The sequence below is a fragment of the Alternaria arbusti genome (assembly GCF_024043155.1).
Source record: "Alternaria arbusti strain BMP 1465 chromosome Unknown scaffold_15, whole genome shotgun sequence".
NCBI lineage: Eukaryota > Fungi > Ascomycota > Dothideomycetes > Pleosporales > Pleosporaceae > Alternaria > Alternaria arbusti.
The window spans coordinates 324,346-351,047 of record NW_026249955.1 but is presented as its reverse complement, the minus strand read 5'-3'; the positions used below and the strand labels follow the sequence as shown (position 1 = coordinate 351,047).

Below are 26,702 nucleotides of genomic sequence, written 5' to 3'. Positions count from 1 at the left end.
GCCATCTTTACGCTGCACTTGCCAGAACCCCCATCTCACAGCCCAGCTGCTCGCCCGCGACCCATCTTACTGCACGGGCAAAGTTTACGCGTTGGGGCCTGGTGTCATCTCTGGTAAGTCCACTGACGCGCCTGTGGGGCGTGCACTGTTGCCCTCTGCCAGCCTCGAATGCGATTTTGGCGCGTGGGACGTGGAAGCCAAGCTAGCCTGCCCTCGCTCAAAACACACAACATACCTCTCTTCCTACCCACAACACACCTTGGTGCACATCCTCTCTCGCCCTCCCCCATCCTCCACACTCCCTCTCACGATTAATTGCAGCTGGACCTTTACCCTGTCCACTCAATTACCACGCACCGAGCGCTCCAAGGGTTCGTCTCTCTCGCCCGTCACGTCACCGTCGCTGCCGCACCCCATCGGGCGTGTCAGTCCGGCCAGCTTTCGCGAGCATCAACCGTGGTTCTGTATGCGACATCGCTGCATGCACACCGCGGCTCTTGATGCTCCCGCGTTGGCAGCCTCTACGCGCGCTTTTTCAAGCTTCACCGAGCTCTGCTGACACCTCAAAACAGTGTATCAAAACAAGTCCTACAGCCGCCATTCCACTCTCCAGATATACTCAGCACCAGGATACCTCTCTAGCCTTGATCAGCATACATAATATTGCTTGCAATGCCTCCCGCTGTACGTCGTCGCCCTTTCACCTGCTCTCGTCCCACCTGCTCTCGTCCCATCTCCCATCGGCGCGAAGCAACACGTCCATCACGATTCACTCTACTAACGCGTGTTACAGGCTCGATCTCTCAGGCAGCGCGCCGTCACCAACGAGAACGATGAGAACGCGGCTACGACACGCTTGACGCGTGCAAAGGCCGCCAACCTCGGCGCCAACGAGTCTGCTGCCGACGTGCCCAAGAAGACTCTCCAGGCGAAGAAGTCTACTGCTACTCTAGGCGCGAACGGTGCTGCCACGCGTAAGCGTGCTGCCCTCGGTGACGTCAGCAATGTCACCAAGACCGATGGCCTCGGTGCTGTCGCGAAGGATGGAAAGAAGGTCCTGGCCACCAAGGGCGCAGTCTCCAAAGCAGCACAGCCCACCGGCATCAAGAAGCCATCGCGGGCCAACTCGACGCGTTCCATGTTAGAACCCAAGGAGAAGAACCTCGCGTCATCCGAGGTGAAGAAGCGCGGTGCCAGCGGCAACGGTATCGCCGGCCAACCAGCCAAGAAGCGAATGCAAATTACCAAGACCGTCAAGGAAGAGGACCCCGAGGAGGAGCTCAAGGAGGAAGATGAAGAGGAGGCTGAGAACGTTGTCCCAGAGGAGAACGTTACCGAGGAGAAGGACACCAAGGCTGCCAACGGCACCAAGAAGGAGCTCGAGCCCATCACAGAGGTCTTCTACAAGGGCCCAGACCTAGACAAGGAGGACGTCGATGACCCATTGATGGTTTCCGAGTACGTTGTTGAGATCTTTGAGTACCTCAAGGAGCTAGAGATTGCGACCATGGCCAACCCGGACTATATGGAGTCCCAGACTGAGCTTGAGTGGAAGATGCGCGGTATTCTCGTCGACTGGTTACTCGAAGTTCACACTCGCTTCCGCCTCCTCCCGGAGACTCTCTTCCTTGCTGTCAACATCATCGACCGCTTCCTCTCAGCCAAGATCGTCCAGCTTGACCGTCTTCAGTTGGTTGGTGTCACCGCCATGTTCATCGCGTCCAAGTACGAGGAGGTCCTCTCTCCCCACGTCCAGAACTTCCGTCACGTCGCCGATGATGGCTTCACCGAGGAGGAGATCCTCAGCGCCGAGCGTTTCGTCCTCGCTGCCCTCAACTACGACCTGAGCTACCCCAACCCCATGAACTTCCTCCGCCGGATATCAAAGGCCGACAACTACGACATCCAGACCCGCACACTGGGCAAGTACCTCCTCGAGATCGGCTGCCTGGATCACCGCTTCCTCGCCTACCCCCCCAGCCAAGTCGCTGCCGCTGCCATGTACCTTGCCCGCCTCGTCCTCGAGCGTGGCCCTTGGGACGAGACCCTCACACACTACGCCGGCTACAGCGAGGAGGAGATCCAGCCTGTCCTGCAGCTGATGATCGACTACCTCTCCAGCCCTGTCATTCACGAGGCCTTCTTTAAGAAGTATGCTAGCAAGAAGTTCTTGAAGGGTAAGTCATCGCATACTCCAGTCTGTCGTTCACAACTAACATTCACCAGCATCCATCGTTCTACGCAAGTGGGCAAAGGACTACGTCGCTGCCTACGGTAACGCGCTCCAAGAAGAGGAGGAGGAGGCCGCCATTGTCCCCTCCAAGACCAAGAGCCAGCGCTAAGACTGTTCTCCTTCTTTAGGCACTCCCGGTCTTTGGCTCAGGAGTCGCAAAGCTATTCATTACCGCCATGCTCACTGAGCAGCGGATGACGATGTTCGGTTCGACCGGGAGCAAAATTTACGATTGCATCCAAGCCAACCCCTTCATGTTTACAATTTGGCTAATACCATCTTCCGGTCGGCGTTAATACATGGGATGCAAGTTGGTTGCACAATTCTGTTATGGTTTCTCTTGTCTTGTTTTGGAACATGGAGTCGCAGGAGTTCATCCCCCATGCACGGAGGCGCAAATCAAGGGTGCTTGCCTTTTCACATCACTCTTAACTTCATTTCTCTGTAGCGGCTCTGGATACTCGCTCATAGCATTAGCGATCGATATACCATGAATGGTGTGATATGGGAGAGGCTATTCCTTGGTGGATCTGCATGTGGTGTCTGTGGGAAATATGGGTCATTGGGATAGCAAATGTGAGGCAGCTCTCAGAGTGTATGAATAGTCTGAAAACGCACTGTTTCGCGTCAAATGGAGACAGAAATTTCAATGAGCCTCGCTTTCGTCTGACGTGACGTGACTTTACTCTGACATTGCACGATGATGCCATACATGCTGTTAGCCATCCTTCCCCAGCCATCTCATGCAAAGACCCACACCTAAACACGAAGAAGCGCATCGCGTCGCGCGTCGAAGACTCGTAAAATACACGATACGTCACGACCGTGTTCAGACGCCACATTTTCCTTGCTTTCTCGCGTTCTGCGTGCATTGACACCAACACGCGCCCGCGTTGCCGCTCCACGATCGCGATGCAGACGTGCCCAGCCCAGCCCGGCCATGTCGCGTTCCCGCGATCAATGTGCCTCGGCAATTCACGTCGACATCGGCGCTAATCTGAATACGGAGCTCACCTGGATGCACTGCGACCACAGCTTTGCGCGTTGATTGCGTGTTGATCGATCATCAATACGGGGAAGACCCTGATTATCGTTTTTATCTTTCGTCGTCTTTTTTGTTCGATTTTGAAGACGTTTGAGTTAGTGGAGGTTGTGAATTGTGCTGCCACAACGACTTGCACCTGCGTTATCTGGACAGCGTTACCGGCCCTTCACCTACCTACCGGAACAAGACGTGAATATCCATATCAACAAACGGCATCGTCAGCACCCGTTCATCAATTATCATCAACATCCATCAATTACTATTCACCGTTCCGACTACTACATCCCCACAAACCAGCACAACCAACGCTCCTAGCAACCAACCAACACTCCCACCAACGCAGCCATGCAAGAAACGGACCTCCACTACCCACCCCAAACCTGCCCCTTCTGCACCATCGCCGCCGCCTTCCCCTTCCCCTCATCATCACCCTCGTCTATTTCCCCGAGCAGTCCACCGCCCACTCCCTCTCTATGGAAGAGCAGCAGTACCCTAGAACAAGACTTGTTAAAAGAGAGTATACCAAAAGAGGAGGAGAGCGATCCAGAGAAAACGAGTCCGAGTAGTTTTGTGGTGCTGAGGAGTAGGGATGTCGTTGCTTTTCTGGATATCTTGCCGATGACGGGAGGCCATTTGCTTGTTACTACGCGTCAGCATAAGGTCAAGGTTGCGGATATGGAGGCTGTGGAGAGTAGGGAGATTGGTACGTTAGGAAACGAATCTTTTGGGTAGAAGAAGAGTGATATACTGACTATGTGACTAGGTTTCTGGTTACCGATACTAGCACGGACGGTGGCTAAAGTAACGGGCGTGACGGATTACAATATCGTGCAGAATAACGGTATGTTTCTTGCTTCTTTTCCATCTCCTCGTATTCTAATATGTACTTGCAGGAGCACGTGCAGCACAAGTAGTACCTCATGTACATTTCCACATCATCCCGCGTCCGGAGACGATGCCGGAGATCAAGAATAAGAGTTGGACTATGTTTGGACGGGGTCAGAGGGATGATTTGGATGATGAGGAGGGGGCTAAGATGGCGGGGGAGATGAGGAGGGTGTTGAGGGAGGAGGTGGAGAAAATGGGTACTGCGAGTGCGAAGTTATGAGAGGTCATGGGGAGTATTTCATTCGATTCGTTCTTGGCATGGATGGGTGGATATATCAGAATCGTCGAGCTCGTCATTGCTGCTGTTGAAGCGCATAATTCATATTCAGTATCATCAACTTTGAGAAACTGTTCAAAGAACGCTGGGTATCATCACTCTTTCCCTGTCCATCCATTACATTCATCCTGCGACTCCAAGAACGCCATTCCAGACACTTGCGCATTCTTGATCCCATCCCATCATTCGTCAAGAAGGACGCTTATTGGCTCTTCTTGGCCTTGGTCTCCTCGGCAGGTACAAACCTCTTCCTAACAGCCTTGATCATCTGCGAGAACCAGAAGAAGTTGAGCATGCTCAACGCCGTGTTGCCCACCAAGTATACACAGACCAGCCACATGGGCAGCTCGCCAGCTGTGCAGTTTCCAGGTCCATCGAGACCCATGCTGCTGTTGGAGGTTCCGTCGCACTTCTGGGCCTCGAGCAGAGAGCTCATGAGTTCGGGCTTGGGCATAGTGAGCGCCTTGTAGATGTCCGAGTAGATCATGACAGACTGGTATGAACCCCAGACGATGCGACAGCCGAAGAAGGTAACGAGGAGGGCGATGCCGTTGTAGAGCTGGAGCTTTGAGCCAGTCATTCCGAGCTTGTCGCAAAACCAGTGGACGTTGAGGAACGGGGTGGAGAGTTCGTAGAGGACGAAGGATAGGCCATAGTAGTTTCCGAAGGGTTTCTAGAAGACAGTCAGTATGTGCGGTACCTTGGAGAAGCAAAGAGCTTACGAATCCAATGCAGGTCACGGCCAAAGCACCGATCGCATGGATCAAAGAGCTTACGCCAGCAATGTTGATGTATTGCGCGGACACTTGGAGATCCCATAGGAAGTACCCAGCTGCGAATCCCTGCACCATACCGCTAGCTGGCGTATATCCCCACAGTCTGCCCCTCCAGTCCATCTCGTGTCTCTGCTCATCCTTGAAGATGACCCACAGCGCAGCGGCGCAGATGAATAGCGCTTGGATCATAGAGACCCAGTGGATGTCCCAGTTGAGTCGCGTGCGCTTGTTGAAGCTCTTGTATACATTCGGGCAGACGAGTCGCGAAACGGCCGGAGACAGGACATGGAGGATGAGATGGTAGCCCAGGAAGCCGAGGAGAATCTCGTGGACGTGGTACGGAAGCGTCGTCAGGCTCAGCTTGTCGGCGAACGACTTGCTAGACTGCACGAGCAGCGAGGGCGCAGGAAGCGGGTCCCGCATATTGGGTCTGAGTAGGATATCGACTAAAGACATGGTGTATCAGTTTTGCTGTGCGCAACAGTCGCAAGAGCAGGAACAGGGAGAAATACTGGAATCTTGCGGCTACATGATCCGCCTATATATACTCGGCGGTGGGGCGCAGTGATCTTCGAGGGTTTCCTCTTGCGTACGGAGTGTCTCGTGTGTCCTACATTGCATGCCTCGGATGGGCGTTTTACCGTGATCACTGAGTCGGCACATGCGGGGCTAAGGCTGCTGCGATCGAAGCTTAAAGCTTACCCTGACGGCGCTAGGCGGGAATTCGCCGGCGTCCTGCATGCACCACTCCGCGACTCTATCGGTCCTGCCATCGTCATCCCTCTCCTCCTCTTCCACAAACCTCACCTGGTCAGCACAACAAACCTCACTCGCCTCTGAGCTCCTATACATCTCGCACAGCGCTGTGTAGGTTCATCCGCGCCCTCCGAAAGAGCATGGCGGCATTAGAAGGCTTGCCCTTCAGAAAGACTAACGAACCATGGCGTCTCCAACAGCGACCTCCAAGGCTGCTGTCATCACTCCCAGCGCCCTGAGTTCTCTTCTTCGCTAGGCAACAGCCCTTGTTGCTACCGGCACCGGAGAAACATCAACGCCGTAGCGCCCGTTGTCCCGCAAACAGACCTTACCGCCCAATATTTCTGCCGCCAACGACTCGAGCTCCTCTCCACCACAACAACAACAAGTTGCGCGTCTCACCAACGTGCACCTTGATCAGTTGAAGCCGTTGCTGAACCTGTTGCCGAACCTCATTTGGCGCGAACTTGTGCCGTGACATATTCTAACTCAACATGTCCAGTTACGCTACAGACCTAGACGACTTCATGGGGGGTCGTGAGGCTGTCTCACGCTCTCCGTCGGCACCCGCTGATCGCACACCGCCAGAGCCGCAGACCACCAAGAAGCGCAAGGCCGAGAAGGAACCCGAGGTTAGTAACGTCTCAAGCGTTTAGATCAATCGCTAACATGAGACAGACAAACAAGAAAGCCAAGGTCATGGAAAACAAGGCCATCTGGATCTCCAACCTGCCGCTCGACACCACGAAGACGGAGCTCGAGGAAGAGTTCTCACGATACGGCATGATCGACAAGGGCGCCAACGGCGAGCCTCGCATCAATCTTTACAAGGATGATGAGGGCAAGTTCAACGGCACTGCCATGATCGTATACTTCAAGAAAGAGGCGATCGTCAATGCCGTCAAGCTTGCGGATGACTACCCTCTGCGCCTTGGCGAAACCAAGCACGGCAACATCCGCGTTGAGCCTGCCAGCATGGACTACAAGAAGGAGAAGGATGGCGATAAGGTGGCATCGAAGCTGACACGTTCTGATCGTAAGGCGTCAGAACGTAACAGGCAAGAGCTCAACCGGTAAGTTCGCCAGTCTGGTTATCCTCAATCTGTTACTAATAGAGATATAGAAAGCTCAACGAGTGGTCCGACAACGAGGAAGAGGTTGCCCAAACCTTCGTGGCCAAGAAGAACAAGTGGGCGAAGACCGTCATCATCAAGGGCATGTTCGACGTGGACGTGATGAAGAACGACCCGGATAACTATGGCGATGTCTTCGATGATACGATGGAACCCGCTAAGGCGATCGGCGAAGTCACCAAGGTCACGATTTGGGACTTGGAACCTGAGGGCATTGTCACCGTCCGCTTCAAGGAGTTCGAGGACGCAGAGAAGTTTGTGGCCTGGAAATTCGGCGGCAAGAGATACGAAGGGCGCGATCAAGAGCTTATGCTTGCCGAGGACAAGCCGCGCTTCAAGAAGTCTGGCCGTGGCGATATTCCTGACAGCGATTCAGAGTAACCACCTGTCAAAGCCAAGGCTTGGACAGCTCTCACTTCGAGTTGCGCATGCTTTACTGTATAGCTTTGGACGAGTAGGATACGAGATGGAGGTTGACACGTGGACGGGGAATGATACCCTCATGTACTACACATGAATATGAGCCAAATGGCCATCGACTGCAATTGAGCAAGTCACCAACGTCACCATCTCCCATTGATCAATCTGAGTGATATTGCACAGTGTTTTCACGCACGCTAACATATATATACATTGTCACAGAAGCGCCCTGATGAAGTTACGTCAGAACATTCACCGGAGACAACCTAAGACGCAAGAACAGTATTTGCAAATCTGTGACATTCTCATATCTAGCCCATTATCAAACTACATTATTGAAGAAGTGACCCCGTGAACATGACCCTATACACATGCGAAAAAAGGGTACCAAAGTAATGGACCCTCGCGTGTCTGGCGAAAAGAAGCGATGAAGCCGATCTAGCGACCCATCTGGTATCAATGACATTGAAAAGAAGAAAAAGAAGAAAACTCCATGATGCACCTATGCTCCCATCTAAGCACGGATGTTGCTCATTTACAAGACGAGCGCGGCAGCGGCGGCGAGCAGAGCACCAGCGCCACCAGCGACCTTGACGGCGGCGCCGCTGAACTCAGCTGGGGCTGAGGCGGAGGCCGAACTGGGAGGGATGAGCATGCCGGTGGTGGGCGACATCATGCCAGTGCTGGTGGCGTTGTAAGCAGGCGAGCCGGATGGCATGGCGAAGCCAGATGAGGCAGTGGTAGGAGGCATGGCGTATCCAGAGGACATGGCTGGGGCGGAAGACATGGCAGCAGAGGAAGAGGCAGCTGGATAGCCCTCACCCTCGCCAGCAGAGACCATGGTGAAGTTGGCGCAGCCGATACGGGTCTTGTTGCTGAGGTGGACAACGAAGGACAGGGCGCCGAACTGTGATGTATGAGCAAATTGGGTTTCCAACTTATAGGGTATGAGCGAAACTTACGAAAGCAGGGTCAGAGGGCAGAGTAGCAGAGTACAAGTCGGTGTACTCAGCCGAGAAAGTGGTCTCAGTAGCGTTTCCGTACTTGCCGCTCAAGTCACCAGTCTGGCAGGTCTCAGGCTTGGTGGCATCGCAGGGAGGAGCCTCGCCGCGCATGTACGGGTCCAGATGAGCGCCGGTACCAGTGCAGTTGCCGTCAGAAGGAACAGGCTTGGCGTGGAGGTGGTACATGAAAGGACCGCCAGTCTCGGGAAGGCCAGCGAAGGAGACCTGGAACTTGACGCCCTTGCCGTCGGCGCCGGTGGTGGCCTCGATGGATCCGGTGAGAGCGCTGCCCTCCTTGGCGGGGAGAGTACCGACGTACTTGGCACCTATGGGGTTGCCCATTACGACGGGAGCGGGAGTGCCTTGGGCGGCGACAGCGGTGGCCGCGGCCAGAACAGAGATGATTGAGACAAGCATTTTGAATGTGTGGCTGGTGGTTTCTTGTGAAAGAATGAAGTTGAGACTCGACTGTGGGAATTGTTTAGCGAGTGCAGGTGGAGAGGAAGAGTAGTAACTGAGTGATCAGGGAAATGAAGTGGAGGCGCCAAGTGTGTTTATATGAGATCCGCGCAATTGAAGTGCGAGAGGGGAAAGCGCGATAGAACCTTGTCGAACGAATATGCAAACGGAAAGTTCCACGGACGCACCCGGGTAGGAATGGAATAGGAATGGGGAAAAGCGCAAACCGCTCGAGGGACTGTGATTACATACCGAATATTATAGCGAACGCTGATAAGCAAAGCGAAAGACTCTGTTGGCAGACAATGAACTGTAGGAAAAACCAGTGAAGGGGGCTTGCTTGCAAAAGGGATGATTCCTCAGGAAGCTGGCGGCTGGCAAACACTATATAATCTTTCCTGCCGGGTAGAGGCGCAGCAGGCACCATGCACCGGTGGTTGGGGCGTCACACACCAAGAAACTCCCATCACGCATCCATCTGATCCAACGCCCATTTCCCGCAAAGCCTTGCGCGCCGTCACTTGCACGCAAACCCACTACGGAACCCTCTTTTCTGCCGGTTCGCTCCGGCTGATTGGCCGCCGCGAACAAAGACTGCCTTCGTTATTGCATGAAACCAGGTGTTGTTTGCCGTTTTTGCGCTAAAGGATGCGCGCCCGCTTCGCCGTTTCGAAACACCAAGACGCATGGGCGCTTTGCCGGCCAATCATTGCGGGGGCGGGCCTTGTTCCTGAGGCCAGGGCTGAGCCTGGTGTGGAGTTTGTCAGACTTGGCCCCAGCCAGCTCAGTTTTCTGTATGCGCCAATGGGGGCTACATCTTGGGGCTGGGAAGTAAGAGTCATAATGCCACGTAGGCTGGAGGCTATGAAGAGTTGCAGTGTTTTTGTCGTGTCGTCGCTTGCTGATGCAGATACTCTGAGGAAGAGAGGGTCAGGCTGTCGCAGATGTCCTTTCTGCCGCCAAAATACCAAGCTTTGGCTACTGCAGCGCTAGTCGGATCTAACAGTCTTGGTACAGATCCAAATTTACCCCATACAGTGGCATGGCGCTTGCGTGTTGCACCCTTTCCACTAGCCGAGTCCCCAAGGGAACAAACATTCCACACAAAACTCTCGTTGTCGCGCTTATCGACGCAAATAGACCAAACATGCGTTCCTGGCGCGGGTGTATCAGATGCGATTTCCTGTGTTTTACTGAGGCAGAGAGGCGGTGGACAAGGTTGCACGGCACGGCAAAGACGGGTGTGACTCGAGATCGAGATGAGATGAGATGATGTAGAAGGAGGAGGCGTGGGAAGCAGAGGAAATTGACGAGAAGCGGTTGAAGTGGGAAAAGACAGGGTTGCTGCATCTATCTGATGCAGAGTGATATGGAAACATCGAAATTACATACTCATCATTACTCTTTCGCATATTGCGCAGGACGCTTGGGTACCCTTCTTACTCAAATACCGGCATCCATACGGATCGCGGCATGCCCGGTGGAGAACGATCTGTTCCACGTAAATTTAGCGCATCGAGGATGGGGCTACCTCAGTAGATCCAATTCTTTCCGAACCTTGTAGCTGACTCTAGGACAGCACCAACCGATTATTTTCGCTGCACCGGCAGCGACCAGATCCGCTGCGACATCCTGAACGGTTTTGTATGCCCATGGAGCCTCTTCGAAGACAAGATCCTTCTCGTCACATATGACCCACGTGCCTTCTGGGTTTTCTGCATTCGGCTCCAAGATGTTAATGCCTTTGTACTTCTTACCCAAGGTCTGGAGAGCCTTTGCCCGAGACATGGCTCGTCCTGCGCCATGGGCCAGCGAAAGTCTGTTTTTAAGACCCCATGAGTTGGCTTCCGAGAATGTTGGCTGGAGGATGAGCGTGGCGGTGCTCCGGGAACCGGGCAGTGGAAGGAGACTGAGCGGCAACTGAGTTTTGGGGTCGTATGTCGGGGCTGCGCCTTTTCTATGGAGAAAGACGTATTCTCTTGGAGTGTTTTCATCGCCAAGTGCCATCTTGTCCAGCCCCTCGGTCAGACTAAGTTCAGGCGTAGGTTCCTCCGCAGCTGAAGAAGGGACAGGTGGAGGCCATGCTACACATTCGACGTTGTTGTGCCAGATGTCAACTACCTTGCGCTTCCTCAGTGCCGCTTTGGCTGTCGCGATCATCGTTATGCCCTCTTCGCCGAAGTCGCTTGCGTTCGAGTCGCCCAGCTGCCAGTCTTCATTGCCAGGCTCAAGACATGCAAGGAACCGCAGGGCAATCAGATCCCGGTTCGCCTTCGCCCACTCGCAGGCCTTGTTGTGCTCTTCCAGGTATGCATTGGCATCCTCGCTATCGTCTGGGAAGCTTGTGCGTGAGTCGGTTGTGTGCTTCTTGAGAATGCTGCCTCCTAGTCCTCGTGATCCCGAGTGGACCAGCAGGACGACATCATCTTGATGGAGTCCATCGTCCGATTTGGCAAATCCCGATTCCTCGACGACCTGGATCTCGGCAAAGTGATTCCCAGCTCCTATGGTGCCCAGAGCAGCGTCCCACTGTTCACCGGCGGAGATGCTACAGTTGTCTTCGTCCAACAGCCATTTCTCTCGGTAGGCTTGGTTGCGCCAGGCACCCTCTAGTCCTCGAAGCTGATTAGCAACATTCTTGCCTTTGTTCCCATCAACCTGGCTTCTGTTGAGTTTTGTTTTGTACCAGGCCATACCACATCCGATATCGCCACCGATGAGAGGAGGATGGATCCATCCCTTCGAAGCAAAGACTGCGCCGATGGGGAACTTGGTGCCTGGGTGGAGATCGGGTTGACCAACGGCGTGTACGATACCCGGAAGCGTGCGCGCGGTGGTCTTAAGCTGAGTTAAAGCTAGCGGTTCAATGAGGGTTGCTTCAGATGCTAATATTTCAACTGGGCACTGTGGATTTGCGTCGGCTATTATATTGTGTCAGTAATTGATCGTAATACGGAAGGGGATAAGCACAGATATTGAGCGCAAACTTGCTCAAACGTCAGTGCTACTTACCATGCACCCCTGATACTTTCCTCGCACCAACATAGTCTTCTCCCGCTGAGACGAGCAATACGACATCGTTATTAATGTTGCTCTTCCAATCTGCTTCAGATACAAGCTCTTGCCCGCTGCGTCCGACAAAGACACGAGTAGGTTTCTTTACACGCAGTTTTGCCTGCGCACTCTTGAAGACAAGCGCTCGGACAGAAGACGAAGCTGTGGGGTTAGTGGACGCGGAAGCGGGTATAAGGATTGGGCATTTCGTTGATTGGTTTGCATTTGATGCGAGAGTCAGACGTATGGCGGGCATCTTCGCACTGTGGTTGAGATTTTGGGTCTGGTGGAGTAACACGAGCTCGAAAGGGAAGCGATAGTCGTTCGTGATATGGACATAGAACGAAAGTTTGATCACAGAGTCTGGTGACAGGACTTTATTTACACTGCGCGTTCGCAAATGGTTTACCTAGCGCAGCGCCGCTCACTTCGACTCATCTTGAACTATTCGAGCACAGCCACAATGTCTTTCACCACAACAAAGCGTAGCGTAACGGATGCCTTGCCCTAGAAACATCGATGAAGAATAGTGCTAATGCACTTTCCCACTGATGGCTAGATAAGTGTTTCGCGTGATTGCGCTTTTACCTCACAGCCGCCGAGGTGAAGCTATGGTTGGGATCGTATACGAAAAACGCAGGCAAAGTGCGGTAAGCGGTGTAAGCAGAAAAGCAGGGCCAAAGTAAAAGGAAGAGATCATCAGGGCCCGCCGTCCCGTATCGCGGGCGTGGACGAGAACGTGCCATGTGCATGACGTACTATAGTCCGATTGGATGCTTGGACCGCGTTGCCGTTACAACGCACCTTGCTTGGCGCATACCACACAGCCGCACCGACTTTGATGCCCACGACATCTCGACACCTGCCAGCCCATACTGCGACCGTCCATTGCACTGCGCTTCCAATTGTGAGTTACTAATTGGCACACATCGGTCCCACGCTCATGCAAACAGCGCCCAGCCACTACTACATCGATAGCCGTAGCCGTCCCAACAACAAGCCGGCCCCGTACGACATCACCACTCCCCGGCGCAAGCCGCACACCTTGCCTCACGAACGACCAATATCCATAATCTCACAATGCGCACATTCTTCGCCCCGCTACTACTTGCGCCGCTCGCCGCGCTCGCCGCACCCGATGTCTACGGCGACTTCGAGGCCGCCGTTGCGCCATTACCGACCCCCGTATACGAGGCCATGGAGACGTCTCCCGCCGACGGCAACCTCGAACTGCTCAAGCGACAAGGCAATGCATGCGCGACGTCGTACTTCAACTGCGCCGGCCTCGGCGCGCCAGGACTCTGCTGCCCACGAACAGCCGTCTGCTCAGCCGACCAGGCCGGCCACGTAGCATGCTGTCCCCAAGGCGTCGCCTGCACAGGAGCCATCGGCGCAGTCCCCACCGGCGCGAACCCCTCGGCCACCTCGACCGTCTCCTTCGTAATCGCATCCACAACCGGGGAGCAGCCCTTCGTGCAGGAAACAAATGGCGCAAACCACGGAAGCACGGTACAGAACCAATTCTACCCTTTCCCGTACATACCGACGACTTACACCAACGCAGCTGCCTGCTCGTCCGCTTATACAAGCTGCCAAAGCGATGCTGCAAGTTGTACGACTGCTCTAGCCAACGGCGCGGCTGGCGTCACCATCTCGGCCCCCAACGGCGGCGGCGCTACCATTACCGCGATTCCCAGTGTCGGCCTCCAGTCCGCTCAGAGCATCTGCTCCAGTCTCAGCAGTCTGGGCTGCTCGCAGCTTACCGTCGAGGCTTGTGCGGCTTTTGATGGCCAAGGGAATGCGGCGAAGAGAGCGCGGTGTGCCGACTACCTGATGACAGCGGGAGTGGCCGTTGGAATCGCAGGGCAGCTGCTGAGATGAGGAAGAGATGCGCTCGTGTCTTCGTTTCTTTGTGGATAATACGGTGGTTTCTGATGTTCATGAGCGGAAAATACGAATGTGCTTTGGCACAGGCTTGCTTGTGTGGATTTTGCCACGATATGGCGTTCGTAAGGAGTTAAGCGGTACAGCATGCGGCTGAAATGTTTGGTTACTCAAATCTGTATATGCCATCAATGAGATTACATAACTTTTTTTTTTCATGTTAAACCGTTCTACTATGTTCAGTGTTGTCATGCTCAGTTCACTGTTCGGACTGCAACCTCTCTCGACCAGTATCTGATAGAGTAAAACCACGAGTCACTCTAGCATGCTCAGCTAGAGGACACTGGTGCTCATAACGATGAAGTTTTAGAAACATAATCTTCTGCATCGTACGGCAAGACCCTGACAGAGACAGGCAGATATAAAGGATGAGAGAAGAGCGGATATTGCGTGAGCGGTAATGTTTGACTGGGCACTTGACACAAAAAGATGATAGTCTGTACATAGCACTACATCCTCTTCTCACCAACCTCCCTTCCTAGGTAACCATTTCAACGCCGTTATGTCCTTACTCAACACATGTCCAAGCAGCAACTACACAAAAAGGATACATCATGAACGCGGCTAGACTCGAACTAGCATCTCTCACATCACCCCGCTGCGCGCAGCGGCCTTCGACAACGCATTCTGGTCGTCTCGGGATACCACCTCTACTGGTGGTTAGGTCGTATGGTGTGAGCGTCTTAGCCATTGGACTACGCATTCTAGATTGGTCTGATTGATGGTGAATTGATGGACTGGAGTGGTTGTGAATAGTGATCTTAGGTGGGGTTGAGGGATAATGGATAACATGGGATTGTTCGGAGAGGTGGTGGGTAAGAGAAGAGAGAGCAGAGTACGATATTTGGGAAAGGGTTGACAATGAGACAGAACGGTGATTTGAGAACATTTGTATTCCCTAATTCCTAAAGCGAGTGTCGTGTTCATAAAGACATAAACCTACAATGGTTTCCCACATATGGGGAAACCGGGTATCAAGATCGTATGAAACAAAAGCCCATGCAAGGCCCTCTCTTTCCTCCTTCTCTTTCAGATAGCCCCATCATACTCGTGTCGTAAAGAGGGTACCCAAATCCAATCAAACAAACTTTTCAAACCTCACATCTGAATCACATCCGCAGCTCACACCTGATCCCGCGGCTCAACCCCCCTAGCAGCAACCCCATCAATCCCCCCAAAACTACTCCTCGGACTCACATCCCCAACATCCTTCCCAAACTCCTTCTGCCTAAGTTCCCAACTCCCCACCCTCTCATGCCCCCTCTTACCATCACCGCCAAAACTAATAATCCCCGCGTTATTCGTCGCAGGCGGCACCCCGTTCCCGGCAAGACGAACATCCGGATCCGACGCCAACTTGGCCGAGCCCTTGAAGCCACCAAGATCCGATTTCTGTCGAAGGTTGCCACCAAGACGGTGCTCGACGCGGTGGAAGCGGAGTCCGGTGAGGAGCATAGCGAGCGCGAAGAGGAGGCCTGCTACGACGAGAGAAATGACGGCACCGATTACGCCGCCGACGACGGGGGAGACGCCGTCTTTCCTTGGTCTTTCGTGGGCAGCGGGGACGACGAGCGTGACGCCGCTGCCGTCTGCGCCGCGGCAAAAGAAAGCTCCTGTGCTGCAGGTTTCGCACCAGTCGCTTAGGCCCTGCATGGAGATGGTGCTGAAGAGTCTTTCGAACTCTGTGTATCGCATGTCTGTCTTGGAACGCCCGTTGTTGAACATGGAGTAGGATTGCAGTGGCTTATCGTCTGCGTCTGTGCCGTTGTGGAAGTAGAAGCGTACCCAGAGGTCGTCGAGGTCGCTGGGCATGGCTGTGTTGGAGCTGGTGCTGAAGAGCTCGAATATCATGGCGGAGCCGTAGGGTGGGATGGATTTGAATTCTGTGGACTGTGTGTCGAGCATGATGAGGGACATGAGGCTCATCATGGCGTCTTGTTCGCCGAAGAAGAAGGTGAGTGGGCTGGGTGTGCTGATTTGACCCGCGCTGCTGAGATCGCCGGCGCTGTTGTTCCTGCCGGAAACAAGCATGTTGAAGGTGTTTTGGATCGAGCCGGCGAGCGTTTTGCCGCCAATGGCTCGATTGCTGGTGTCGGAGGCTGAGGTGTTGCCGTAGAGATACCAGGCTACTTCGTCGGCGCGGGACCGGAGCGTATCGTATAAGCCGGACTCATTGTTTGCTAGGGTCTTGTAGATGCTGGCATTGTGCGTGTGTTGGTATGATAAGTAGTCTGCCAGTTCAAGTGCATACATGTATGACCTGTGTCAATATCAGTATTTGAATCCTATCGCAGTCCTGCAACAGAGAAGATAGGGTAAGGGTAGGAGGAGACCCTAAAATAGAACGCGAAAGTCTAAATGTATTCCGCCTCCAATCATACTTACAGTTCATCTTGGTTGACGTGACCTTCGAACCAATCCAGAGGGAGGTTCTTGTACAGTTCACTGTTGTCTGCCAAATACTCGGCGTCCCGATATTCTTGAGTCGTGAAATATTTCAGTGCGTCGGTTTGTCCTTGTGGACATTGTCCAGCTCCAGATACAAGTCTCGAAACTGGGTCGTACACATTCGCAGCATGAATGCTAGCGTACTGATATCCGTTGAGTGGGTAGTCGACCGAAGTGCCGTCAGCGAGGACACCCGTGTTATCACCAGTTGCGTTGCTGATGTCATGTGGTGGGTAAAGACCTTGCATGAAGGCTTGCGCCGACGAAACCAGGTATGGCGCATCGAGAGTCTGAACCCAAATCTGGTCGTTGTTCAGGACATCCTCTGATAGTCCCGCAATGGACTCAGGACCGGAAATGAACTTTGATCTGAACTTTTGACCGAGCGCATGCATCTGATTCGCGCCGAAGCTGGTAAGAGTCTGGGTATTATTGCGCAAGATGGGTGTCCGTTCTCCCGTGCGAACGAAAGCGAAAGCAGCAAGTGTATGTTCCGAGTCTGAACTCTGGGCGCCAGCCAGCGAGGCCGAAGCCATTGCGGCGACGATGGTGCGTGTGAACATTGCGAGAGTATGTTGGTGTGGTACCTCAACACCAAAACGATGACGATGGTGCTTGCTGGTGACGATAATACCAGCGACAAGGCTGAACACCAACTGAACCCCGGGATCACATCTCTACTTATTCCCTGCGGCAGCTCGCATGCAGAACTAGATACCCATGCTTATTTCCAAGGCAGCCAGGCACCTTACCCGCCAGCACAAAGAAGCGAACAGTCCGTGGCCCCCAATAACGATAGCGGCTGAACGCCTAATGTAAGCGACGCGGAAGAACTCACAACTCTGTACGCGCCGCATGTAGGGCCGCGGCGTGACTGAAGCTGCAGCCTTGCTGAACAACTATGACATGTTCATGACTGCCTCGAGCCAAATATTGCAGACGGATAGACATCCGTGCAAAGGCATCATCGATGCATGAACCAAAACTTTGCGGTTCCTTGGTTACACAGCATCCGTTTTAGCCGTATTCAACGAGACCATGGTGGATGCCAAGACTATAGGTATGGCTTTGGGGCGCATCGAATCCTGCAAAAATCAACGGGGTGGCTGGGTGCTGACAGCGGGAGCCCAGATCCTATGAAGAATGATTCTCTCGCACGAGTGTGTTGGCCGCTATCCTACGTCCAGTTAGCCTAAGAGATTTACTAACGCTTCTCGTGGTCGTGACCGGGATACCGGTGAGCGGGACTCGGCACATCAGGTACAATGAGGAAACATACGATACTGCCACACCATGTTTTTGTGGGTCAACGGTACAGAACATGAGTCTGCCTTACTTGCATTTGAGCCTTGATTCAACCGGATGGATAATTTTCCTTCTATCGTGGGCGACTTCATCTTCCAGATGTCGCCGTTTCAGGATTCATGTTGGTGAAAATTATTGCGGCGAACAGACGAAGGGTTTGCTTCTTCGAGCGGAATGTAGGGTGGCTAAAAATGGATCAGAGCACTACGTTAGGCCGCCCACAGGGCTGAAAAAGTGCTGCCGACCCATCCGTATCAAGACATGGCACGTGGCACGTGGAACTCGCATTGCTTGTTCGTTTGACATTAAATAATATATGTCCGCCAACAGCGGGCGGGTATTGCTACAATGGCCCTACGATGCTGCGGAAGACCTTCGTCTACCACGCTCAAAACGCCAGTTTGGGTCCGCAATCAAGCGACTAGAACCGGATATACCCTTGCCTTTTCCAAACCATGACTCTACAACGTAACTTCAACACGGCCCTCGGCACCTGGCGCACCACCAGCCTGCAGCGAGGGCAGGAGGTAGGTGATGTCGTCCCAGGGATGTCTGTAAAGACCAGTGCGCAGCCTCTTCTGGTCAAGGAAATGGGCAATGAGACCGATACTTCGGCCAAGGACGAAGAGACCGTTAAGGACACCCATCTTCAGGTAGTCCTCAGCCTCCTCTTGCGTGAAAGCACCACCGTTGCGAACAAGGTCAACGAAGCAGACAGCGATGCAGCCGTCAACGTTGAGAATCAGGTTGTCCTTCTTCGATGTGGTCACCGACTCGACGGCAAGCGCGTAGTCGAGCAGCTTGGTGCTGGGGAAGTTCTTCTTGACGTACTCCTTGACGAGCTCGACACGAAGATCGGGGTTGTTACGCGATTTGATCCTGTGACCAATACCGGGAACTGATAGACGTTAGCTGCTGTAAAAATATGGCTTTCAGCTTAGGCGACTTACTGAGCTTGTTCTCCTTCCTCATTGTGTCAACGAAGTCACGAGGGCTGAGGCCCTTGTCAAAGGCCTTGCTGAACTCCTCAGCGGCGCCGTCGAGCGCACCACCGAAGCGCGATCCAATGGTCAAGAGACCAGAGACCAAGGCACTGATGAGGTCCTTGCCAGCACGGGTAGTGATGATGGTGTTCATGGCACCAGACACAGCTGGACCGTGATCGGCAGTCAACATGAGAACCATCTCGAGGAAACGGCTGGCGTAGTTGGGCAGGCGGCGACGGAACCACAGCAGTGACATGACACCACCGATACCGATCTCCTCCCTGAAGACATCAGAGATGGGCATACCAGCGTACAGAAGCTCTTGACCACGGTCGTCAGAGATGGTGGAAATGAAAGCAGCGGGCTTTCGGATGAGACCGAGCTCCTGCGCCCATGAGTAGTCGATGGGGATCTTGGGTACAACGGGCTCAGGCTTGGGCTTGATGGTGCCGTCCTTGACGAGCTTCTGGTAGACCTGGGCAAGAGTGCCGGGCATCTCCTCGAAGGTCTCGGGGACGTAGATGCCAGCTTCCCTCATGGTCTTGTTCTTGGTTGCCGCAGTCTCGAGCTGAGAGTTGGCGAAAGAACCAGCGTGACCAAACTGGACCTCGGTCTTGAGCATACCAGCAACGGTACCGATGGCCCACGCAACAATGGGCTTGTTGACCTGGCCAGACTTGACAGCCTCAATGACGCGGTATTCCTCAACACCACCAACCTCACCGAGCAGGACAATGATCTTGCAGTCGGGGTCGGCCTGGTATCGGAGAACGTGGTCGATGAAGGTGGTACCGGGGTACCTGTCACCACCAATGGCAACACCCTCGAGCACACCATCGGTAGTGTTTGCGATGATGTTGTTCAGCTCGTTGGACATACCTCCGGACTTGGAGACATATGAGACGGAACCAGGGCGGTAGAGCTTGGAGGCAACGATGTTGTCCATCATACCACCAGTGTTACCGATCTTGAACGCACCGGGCTTGATGCCTCCGACGGTGGCCGGGCCGATGATGGTGATGCCCTTCTTCTGGGCAACGTGGAGGATCTCACGCGCACGCTAGTGCAAGTCAGTGGCTGTTAAGAGTAGTTTTTGCTGCGGTTGGAACTTACTCGCTCGGGTACACCCTCAGCAATGATGGCAATGCACTTGATCTGAGGGAATTCCATCAGCTCCATGGTGGACTGGAAGACTGAGCGCGACGAGGCGAAGTTGACAACGGTGTCAACATCATTGTGCTTGCCAACGGCCTTCTCGACTGTCTGGTAGACGGGCAGCAGAGTCTCGCTGGTTCCCCAGTACCTGTGTTGTGTGAGTCGGATGCTTGGCGGGGCATGTCGGGGTATTGACGACTACGTACATTTTGCTGACGAATTGACCGCCGAATGTGTAGATGATACCGGCGACGGAGGGCTGCTTGCGCTTGCAGATGAAGTCGAAGTCGAGCATGCCCTGGACGGCACGGGGCTGCAGTCCGCTGTTCACATTGTGTTAGAGCCGCGCTCCGGTATTTTGCAGGCGTGGTGGTCTTACTAGACGAAGCATCGTGTCTTGGGATGGAAGAGTGTGTGCGAGGCCGGGGGGCTCATGGGCCGGCTGGGGGCAGCGAAACGACGGATGTTGTCGTTGGCGGAGAGGCCGTCGCTCGAGGTGGCCGCCTGCGCTGGGACGCTCCCGTTGGGGGGTGCTGCGGAAGGCATTGTGAAGGTCGATTAATTCTAGAGAGGCGGGAGGGTCAGTCTGGCTCGGAACGGGCGTTGTGACGAGCAGATAAGGTTGGCGGTCGGGGTATTTCGCGTGGGAAAAAATGCTTCGGAGCTGTTGGGGCAGGCACGCAAGAGCGGGCAGGTGGGATGGAGCTCAACAAGGGCTAGGGAAGGAGCGAGCGAGTGACTTACCTTATGGATGCAATGCCGTGCTGAGGGCAGAGCAGAGTACTTGGATGGATGGGGAGAAGGTTGCGAAGAGGGAGCAGCGATTCTTTCCGAAGTTTGGCCCTTACTTTTGGCGGTGTTGAGCTGGAGAGTGATATCCCCTGCACGAACTAGATGCGTGTGGCGCTAACCCCAAGTCCCGAGCGGTGAACGGGGACCCGAATGTCTGCACCGCAGCGTCGCACCTCGGAATTGGGGGTGTTGGTAATAGATGGGGCTTCAATGCACCGCGCTGGCGCTTTCTGGAAGGTGTTATCGCGGAAAATCCCCCGGGAAGCGTGTGTTCGGGTCGTTGATATCTCGTCGTGGGTCGTGTAGGGCATCCGCAGCTCCTGTACCCCTGGTGGGGTGTCCTCGCCGTGATAGGCCCGCCGTGCGCCCAGTGCCTTAGCCCTGCATCCGCTGCCCGCCCTCAGTGCTCAACACGCAGAAAAAACATCAGACCGCTTTCTCAAGCTCCTCCCAAGCCGTCTGACAACTCAATCTTGCCAGCAGTTCCTCTTAACCCTCTGCAGACCGTGTGTCAAGCCTCAACAAATCCAGGTACGTCTGCCCACTCCCCAGCCTGCCACTTCGCATCTTTTGTCCCGGCCCCCTCACCATCTTCTCCGAACATCTTCGTCTCCGGACATTGCATAAGGCCCCATTGCCATACCCGAGACTTCTTTCGGGATTGCCTGCCAGCCATATCTCTTGCACCCCATTGTCTCCACGCGAGCCGCCCCTCTTGACATTGACACTCATCCATCGCAGTTTGACCATACACCACAATGTCAGCCAAGTCTATCCTCGAGGCCGACGGCAAGGCCATCCTCAACTACCACCTCACCCGCGCGCCTGTCATCAAGCCCACTCCCCTGCCCGCGTCGGCCACACACAACCCCCCCTCCAAGCTCGCATCGCTGCACTTCGCCGCCGATGAGGACATCAAGGGCGTGCTCGACCAGGCCGAGGCCACATACCCATGGCTGCTGACCCCCGGTTCCAAGTTCGTCGCAAAGCCAGATCAGCTCATCAAGAGGCGAGGCAAGAGCGGCCTGCTCGCGCTGAACAAGACCTGGGCTGAGGCGAGGGAGTGGATCGAGGCGAGGGCAGGAAAGGAGCAGCGTGTTGAGACTGTTGATGGTGTCCTGAGGCAGTTCTTGGTCGAGCCTTTCGTTCCCCATCCCCAAGACACCGAGTACTACATCAACATCAACTCCGTGCGAGAGGTATGTCCATTTCAGTTTCCGCCTTTTTCTACAATCATTTCGTTATTTCGTTACGTCGTATCTCGTGCCGTTTCGGGCGACCGTGTGGTCTGGCGCATGCGAAGGCGTGCAAAAGGCATACTCGGAAGCTCAGAGCGGAATGCTGCAGCTCGAGTGCAAGCGGAGCGGGAAGCGTGCTTAAACCGGGCGCACTGCCTGGTTTTGTTTCAAGGCCGGCCGGACGAAGGGAACGACGGCCGACCCACTCCTGCAGAGCACCTACTCTTCTGCGATACGCACGTCCACTTTCACATGCAAATGTGGCTGCAATTTCAGCGCTTTTGCGCCGCTACCTATGCATCGTCAATTTACGGGCCCGTGGTGTTGCGGCTCTAGCATCGGCGCCATCTTGCGATCTTTTGCCGATCTCACCGCTAACTTGTCCGCTTAGGGTGACTGGATCCTCTTCACCCACGAGGGTGGTGTCGATGTCGGTGATGTCGATGAGAAGGCTGAGAAGCTCCTCATCCCCGTCGACCTCAAGGAATACCCCTCCAACGAGGAGATTGCAGCCACTCTCTTGAAGAAGGTGCCCGAGGGTGTACACAACGTCCTCGTCGACTTCATCTCAAGGTTATACGCCGTCTACGTTGACTGCCAGTTCACGTGAGTTACTTAGGCACCTGTCACCTGCCTAATACATACTAACGTAACCAAGATACCTTGAGATCAACCCTCTCGTCGTCATTCCCAACGAGGAGAAGACCTCAGCTGAGGTTCACTTCCTGGATCTCGCTGCCAAGCTTGACCAAACTGCTGAGTTCGAGTGCGGTGCCAAGTGGGCTATTGCTCGCAGCGCGACAGCTCTCGGCATACCAGCTGCTCCCCAGCAGAATGCTAAGCAGACCGTCGATGTCGGCCCACCGATGGAGTTCCCCGCTCCCTTCGGTCGTGAGATGAGCAAGGAGGAAGCGTACATTGCTGAGATGGACGCTAAGACTGGTGCTTCCCTCAAGCTGACCATCCTCAACGCTACCGGCCGCGTCTGGACCCTGGTCGCTGGTGGTGGTGCGTCCGTCGTTTACGCCGACGCCATCGCCTCTGCTGGTTTCGCCGGTGAGCTCGCCAACTACGGTGAGTACTCTGGTGCTCCCACCGAGACACAGACCTTCCACTACGCCCGTACTGTCCTCGACCTCATGCTCCGTGCTCCTCAACACCCAGAGGGCAAGGTTCTCTTCATCGGTGGAGGTATTGCCAACTTTACCAACGTCGCCTCGACTTTCAAGGGTGTCATCCGCGCTCTGAGGGAAGTCGCACCTCTCCTCGTCGAGCACAACGTCCAGATCTGGATCCGTCGTGCCGGCCCCAACTACCAGGAGGGTCTCAAGAACATCAAGGGTGTCGGCCAGGAGCTCGGCCTCAACATGCACGTCTACGGCCCCGAGATGCACGTGTCGGGTATCGTGCCATTGGCTCTTATCCCTGGCAAGACTACCGACATTAAGGAGTTCTCTGGTTAAGCGTGTGCTTTGTATATTAGGGTCGCGGGTGTAGACTGGGACTGCTTACGGCTCATGACTAGACAAGAGTTAACGTTGGGAGCTTTGCATGAAATGAGTGTTCGACGAACCCATTAACCTCGTCTGCCTTGGCGAAGTGGCTGGCGGCGAAGGAATATAACATTTAATACTTCCATCTATTGTGTTCTTGTTTTGTTGAGGTGAGGTTTGATGGTTTATGGTGCGTCAGTGCACGTTGTTGCTCTTTCCTGGAAGGAAGGCACGACATCCCCTCTCACTTTCCCTCAACACAACGACACACCCGTGCATGCGCGCGTTCCCTTGGTCGATAGCAGAGCTCACATCCGTCCCACACGATAGACGCAGGAGGTAGATACGACATCCCATCCCATATATAATCGTCACAATTTCGCGATCGCCCATCACAGCACAAGAACCCCAAAGCAAAGCAAACCAAGCAACAACCCAGTCCTGCAACGTCTAGGGTGAAACCAGACCTTGCAAGACTAATTGCCTAAGCCCTTAAACAGGCTGAAGCAAAGCATCGTGTACTGCAGTACCAAAACATAGGACAAGAGTTCGAGCACTCGTTCACTCAAGTCTTGAATAGAGGACACGGGCGTTTGACCATCAAGTCGAGGAACATGTTCTTTGTAATCTTCATACTACAGCCTTCAGCAGCAAGGGTAGTTAGAGGAATTCCCCTTGAAACACAGGTTTGGCATACGTCGAATTTGTGGATTGAGATCTTGAGACTATAGCCTTCGGGGAAAGGGTGGTTGATGGAAGATCGTTGTCTTGTGGCGTTGAGTGAAGGGGTTGGTTGTTCTATTTTTTTTTGTTGATTGTGGTTAGGTTTGCAAACAGCGGATGTAGAGATTACGCTGTGATATATTCCTTCTACGCTATACACGGGGAGAAGTTAAATAGGTCTGCAGCCTACATCAAGATAGAAACATGCAAAGTAGGTAACATAACATTAACTTAGGCTCCAGACCTGAGGATTGTTTGTTCTTCCTTAATTAAGGTGCTACACTTGCTAAAGCGAGTCTCTATATCGCCCTTCAGCAGCAAGATAAACCAGCATGTGCGCATATGCTTCATTTTGTTATGTTCAGACGTGTGAGGGTAGTATTCAAAGTTCGTATTGATTCAAGAAAGTGGAATATGCAATGCTAGTAGAGCAACATAGGAATAACGCAATGAACGCTTCATAACCATGAATCACAAACGCCCTTCGCCATGCAAAAAAAGACAAGACCATTATACAGCAACACCCCTCTGCTTCCACCCGCCTGGGCCCCTCCAAGCGAAGAAGATGAGACCCATGGCAATCCACACGCTGATGGTCATGGCCCAGAACGTAGACGCATAGCAAGCCTTTCCATGGCAAAGCACGTCCTCTGGATCCTTCTGAACACCCGCTTCACCATTCTCTGCAGCTTTCTGATACACCGTGGCGTAGACAGCACCCCAGAGCGTAGCACCGGCAGCCGGTGTCATGGCTAGAATGCCCCAGTTTGTACCGAAGTTCTCCACGCCCCATACTACTGAGACGACGATAGGTGTAAGAGAGAAGACGGCTCCATACCCAGCACCGATGAGTGCGGAGACGGCGGCAAAACGGGAGGCATGGTTCTGCACCCACCCACTCGCGAGGAGAAGTTGTCCGAGGGAGAGGATGAAAGCGAAAGCCAGGAGGAAGGTTATGCGAGAGACGGTGAATCGGCGCGGCTGCTCGAGGGATGGGAGTGACGATAGCGAGTTCGCGATGGAGTCTGGTCCACGACGGTGGGAGTTGCCAGACGAAACCGGGGCGAGGACATCGGAGAGTGTGCCGGTGATTAAGCGAGCGAGTGTGGAGGTGATGGCGACGATGGAGACGTGGGTGGCAGGCGAGGTGTTAGTGGCGACATGCGCAGGCGTAAGCGTCTCGATGATGGTGCCTAGGTTGTTGATGAAAGCCTCACCAGGGCCAGTAACCAGGAAGAAGCCGCCTGCGAGCCACCACATGGTAGGGTCCATGATGTACCGACGAGTCTCCTCGTTCAGCAGCCATGTCTTCTTGCGTGCCTCTTCTTCCGCCTTGGCCTTCAAACGCTCAGCTTCGGACTGGAGGAAGTCAAAGGTCGAGTCGGAGAGGTCCTGCGTCTCCATAGTTCCGTAGCCGTGATGCTGCGCAGCCTGAGTAAAGAACTCGTCGCGCTGCAGCAGACCAGATCTTTCGAGCTCGTCTACTGCCTCGTCGATCATCTCTTCTTCGTCCATGATGCGCAGCGCGAAGAAGCCGACGGCGCCCACGCAGAGGAGGAGTATGCCGAGGAAGAGGAAGAAGCGGTACACGTCGACGTCGCCTTTGGTGCCATCCGGGTTCCTCACGTACAGCAGCCGGCTTCCAACCTGACTTTGCCACATGCCGCTGAGTCCAAAGGCTGCGATGGGCACTGCCAGAGCCACACCCTTGGCGTTTCCGCGTCCAAAGTTCTTCGCGCATGTTGTTACTGCAGACAGGTACATGCAGCTGGTGCCCATGCCGACGAAGGCGAAGGCCAGCACCATGACGCCGAAGGGCCAGCCATGACCGCCTGCAGATGGCGGAGGGCCGCTCTTGAAGGCGAAGGCTGCCAGTAGATATCCCGAGCCGAAGAGAAGGCCAGCGATACCGGCAGGCACGCCAGGGCCCAGACGGTCGCAGAGGTATCCGAAGATGGGGACGAGCAGGTAGAGGCCGAGCTCGGCGCCGATGGAGACGATGTTGACCTGGACCTGGGTGTAGTGCAGCTTGGACTGGAACAAGTGGCCGTAGAGGGAGAAGGCGGTGATGCTACCAGCGCAGAGGCAGATGACGATGGCCCAGACGAAGCTCAGCCATCGTAACACGGCGCGCTGCATCTTGACGCGGTCCTGCTCGTAGATGCCTTCGGCCACCTGCTCGAAGAAGCTGCCGGCGTAACTCGTGTCGTTGCTGCGGCGCTGGGATTCGGTGTCGTCGTCGGGGGCGAGCAGCGGGCGACGGGGCGAGTTGGGCGGGTAGTCGAGCTTGTCGATGGTGGTGATGGCATTGCCGCTGTTCCGCTTGGACCTCGGGGGTGACATTGGCGGCCGGTCGTGGACGTGTGACGAGGGTCGGGTGGCTTGGTCTACCGTAGCATGGCCCTAGGAATATATATTAAGAGTAGAATATAGGAGATGCCACGAGACTGCGACAGTATATGTCTGCCCGGACCCAATAACCCAGACGTACAATGCTCTTGCGGACCGGCGGTCAGCGCACGGTGTTGTCGCGCGAAGTAGCTCGCGCCGGGGCTGCAAGCAAGTGACGCTGC

The 26,702-nt window shown here is 54.5% G+C and overlaps 11 protein-coding genes across 11 annotated transcripts; 5 read left to right on the top strand and 6 right to left on the bottom strand.

The window, feature by feature from the left end:
* Positions 1-672: 672 nt before the first annotated feature.
* Positions 673-2,342, top strand: J4E86_008974 (uncharacterized protein; the record flags this gene model as incomplete). Its single annotated transcript, XM_051449482.1, has 3 exons — positions 673-684; positions 794-2,177; positions 2,227-2,342. 3 exons carry the CDS (start codon positions 673-675, stop codon positions 2,340-2,342), a joined length of 1,512 nt encoding a protein of 503 aa, XP_051299336.1.
* A 1,281-nt stretch (positions 2,343-3,623) lies between these two features.
* J4E86_008973 (uncharacterized protein) lies at positions 3,624-4,386 on the top strand (the record flags this gene model as incomplete). Its single annotated transcript, XM_051449481.1, has 3 exons — positions 3,624-3,981; positions 4,042-4,119; positions 4,172-4,386. 3 exons carry the CDS (start codon positions 3,624-3,626, stop codon positions 4,384-4,386), a joined length of 651 nt encoding a protein of 216 aa, XP_051299335.1.
* Positions 4,387-4,645: 259 nt separating this feature from the next.
* On the bottom strand, positions 4,646-5,675 carry J4E86_008972 (uncharacterized protein; the record flags this gene model as incomplete). Its single annotated transcript, XM_051449480.1, has 2 exons — positions 4,646-5,116; positions 5,220-5,675. 2 exons carry the CDS (start codon positions 5,673-5,675, stop codon positions 4,646-4,648), a joined length of 927 nt encoding a protein of 308 aa, XP_051299334.1.
* A 794-nt stretch (positions 5,676-6,469) lies between these two features.
* Positions 6,470-7,489, top strand: J4E86_008971 (uncharacterized protein; the record flags this gene model as incomplete). Its single annotated transcript, XM_051449479.1, has 3 exons — positions 6,470-6,607; positions 6,654-7,048; positions 7,099-7,489. The coding sequence occupies 3 exons, from the start codon at positions 6,470-6,472 to the stop codon at positions 7,487-7,489; spliced, it is 924 nt and encodes a 307-aa protein (XP_051299333.1).
* Positions 7,490-8,063: 574 nt separating this feature from the next.
* J4E86_008970 (uncharacterized protein) lies at positions 8,064-8,949 on the bottom strand (the record flags this gene model as incomplete). Its single annotated transcript, XM_051449478.1, has 2 exons — positions 8,064-8,435; positions 8,491-8,949. The coding sequence occupies 2 exons, from the start codon at positions 8,947-8,949 to the stop codon at positions 8,064-8,066; spliced, it is 831 nt and encodes a 276-aa protein (XP_051299332.1).
* A 1,569-nt stretch (positions 8,950-10,518) lies between these two features.
* J4E86_008969 (uncharacterized protein) lies at positions 10,519-12,301 on the bottom strand (the record flags this gene model as incomplete). Its single annotated transcript, XM_051449477.1, has 2 exons — positions 10,519-11,912; positions 12,004-12,301. 2 exons carry the CDS (start codon positions 12,299-12,301, stop codon positions 10,519-10,521), a joined length of 1,692 nt encoding a protein of 563 aa, XP_051299331.1.
* An 824-nt stretch (positions 12,302-13,125) lies between these two features.
* Positions 13,126-13,926, top strand: J4E86_008968 (uncharacterized protein; the record flags this gene model as incomplete). Its single annotated transcript, XM_051449476.1, has 1 exon — positions 13,126-13,926. The coding sequence occupies one exon, from the start codon at positions 13,126-13,128 to the stop codon at positions 13,924-13,926; it is 801 nt and encodes a 266-aa protein (XP_051299330.1).
* A 1,185-nt stretch (positions 13,927-15,111) lies between these two features.
* On the bottom strand, positions 15,112-17,000 carry J4E86_008967 (uncharacterized protein; the record flags this gene model as incomplete). The annotated part of the gene is made up of 2 exons (XM_051449475.1): positions 15,112-16,249; positions 16,375-17,000. 2 exons carry the CDS (start codon positions 16,998-17,000, stop codon positions 15,112-15,114), a joined length of 1,764 nt encoding a protein of 587 aa, XP_051299329.1.
* A 1,203-nt stretch (positions 17,001-18,203) lies between these two features.
* On the bottom strand, positions 18,204-20,429 carry J4E86_008966 (uncharacterized protein; the record flags this gene model as incomplete). Its single annotated transcript, XM_051449474.1, has 5 exons — positions 18,204-18,640; positions 18,693-19,788; positions 19,842-20,031; positions 20,090-20,206; positions 20,263-20,429. 5 exons carry the CDS (start codon positions 20,427-20,429, stop codon positions 18,204-18,206), a joined length of 2,007 nt encoding a protein of 668 aa, XP_051299328.1.
* A 1,004-nt stretch (positions 20,430-21,433) lies between these two features.
* Positions 21,434-23,376, top strand: J4E86_008965 (uncharacterized protein; the record flags this gene model as incomplete). The annotated part of the gene is made up of 3 exons (XM_051449473.1): positions 21,434-21,874; positions 22,305-22,519; positions 22,572-23,376. 3 exons carry the CDS (start codon positions 21,434-21,436, stop codon positions 23,374-23,376), a joined length of 1,461 nt encoding a protein of 486 aa, XP_051299327.1.
* Positions 23,377-24,639: 1,263 nt separating this feature from the next.
* On the bottom strand, positions 24,640-26,472 carry J4E86_008964 (uncharacterized protein; the record flags this gene model as incomplete). The annotated part of the gene is made up of 1 exon (XM_051449472.1): positions 24,640-26,472. One exon carries the CDS (start codon positions 26,470-26,472, stop codon positions 24,640-24,642), a length of 1,833 nt encoding a protein of 610 aa, XP_051299326.1.
* Between the last annotated feature and the right edge of the window lie 230 nt (positions 26,473-26,702).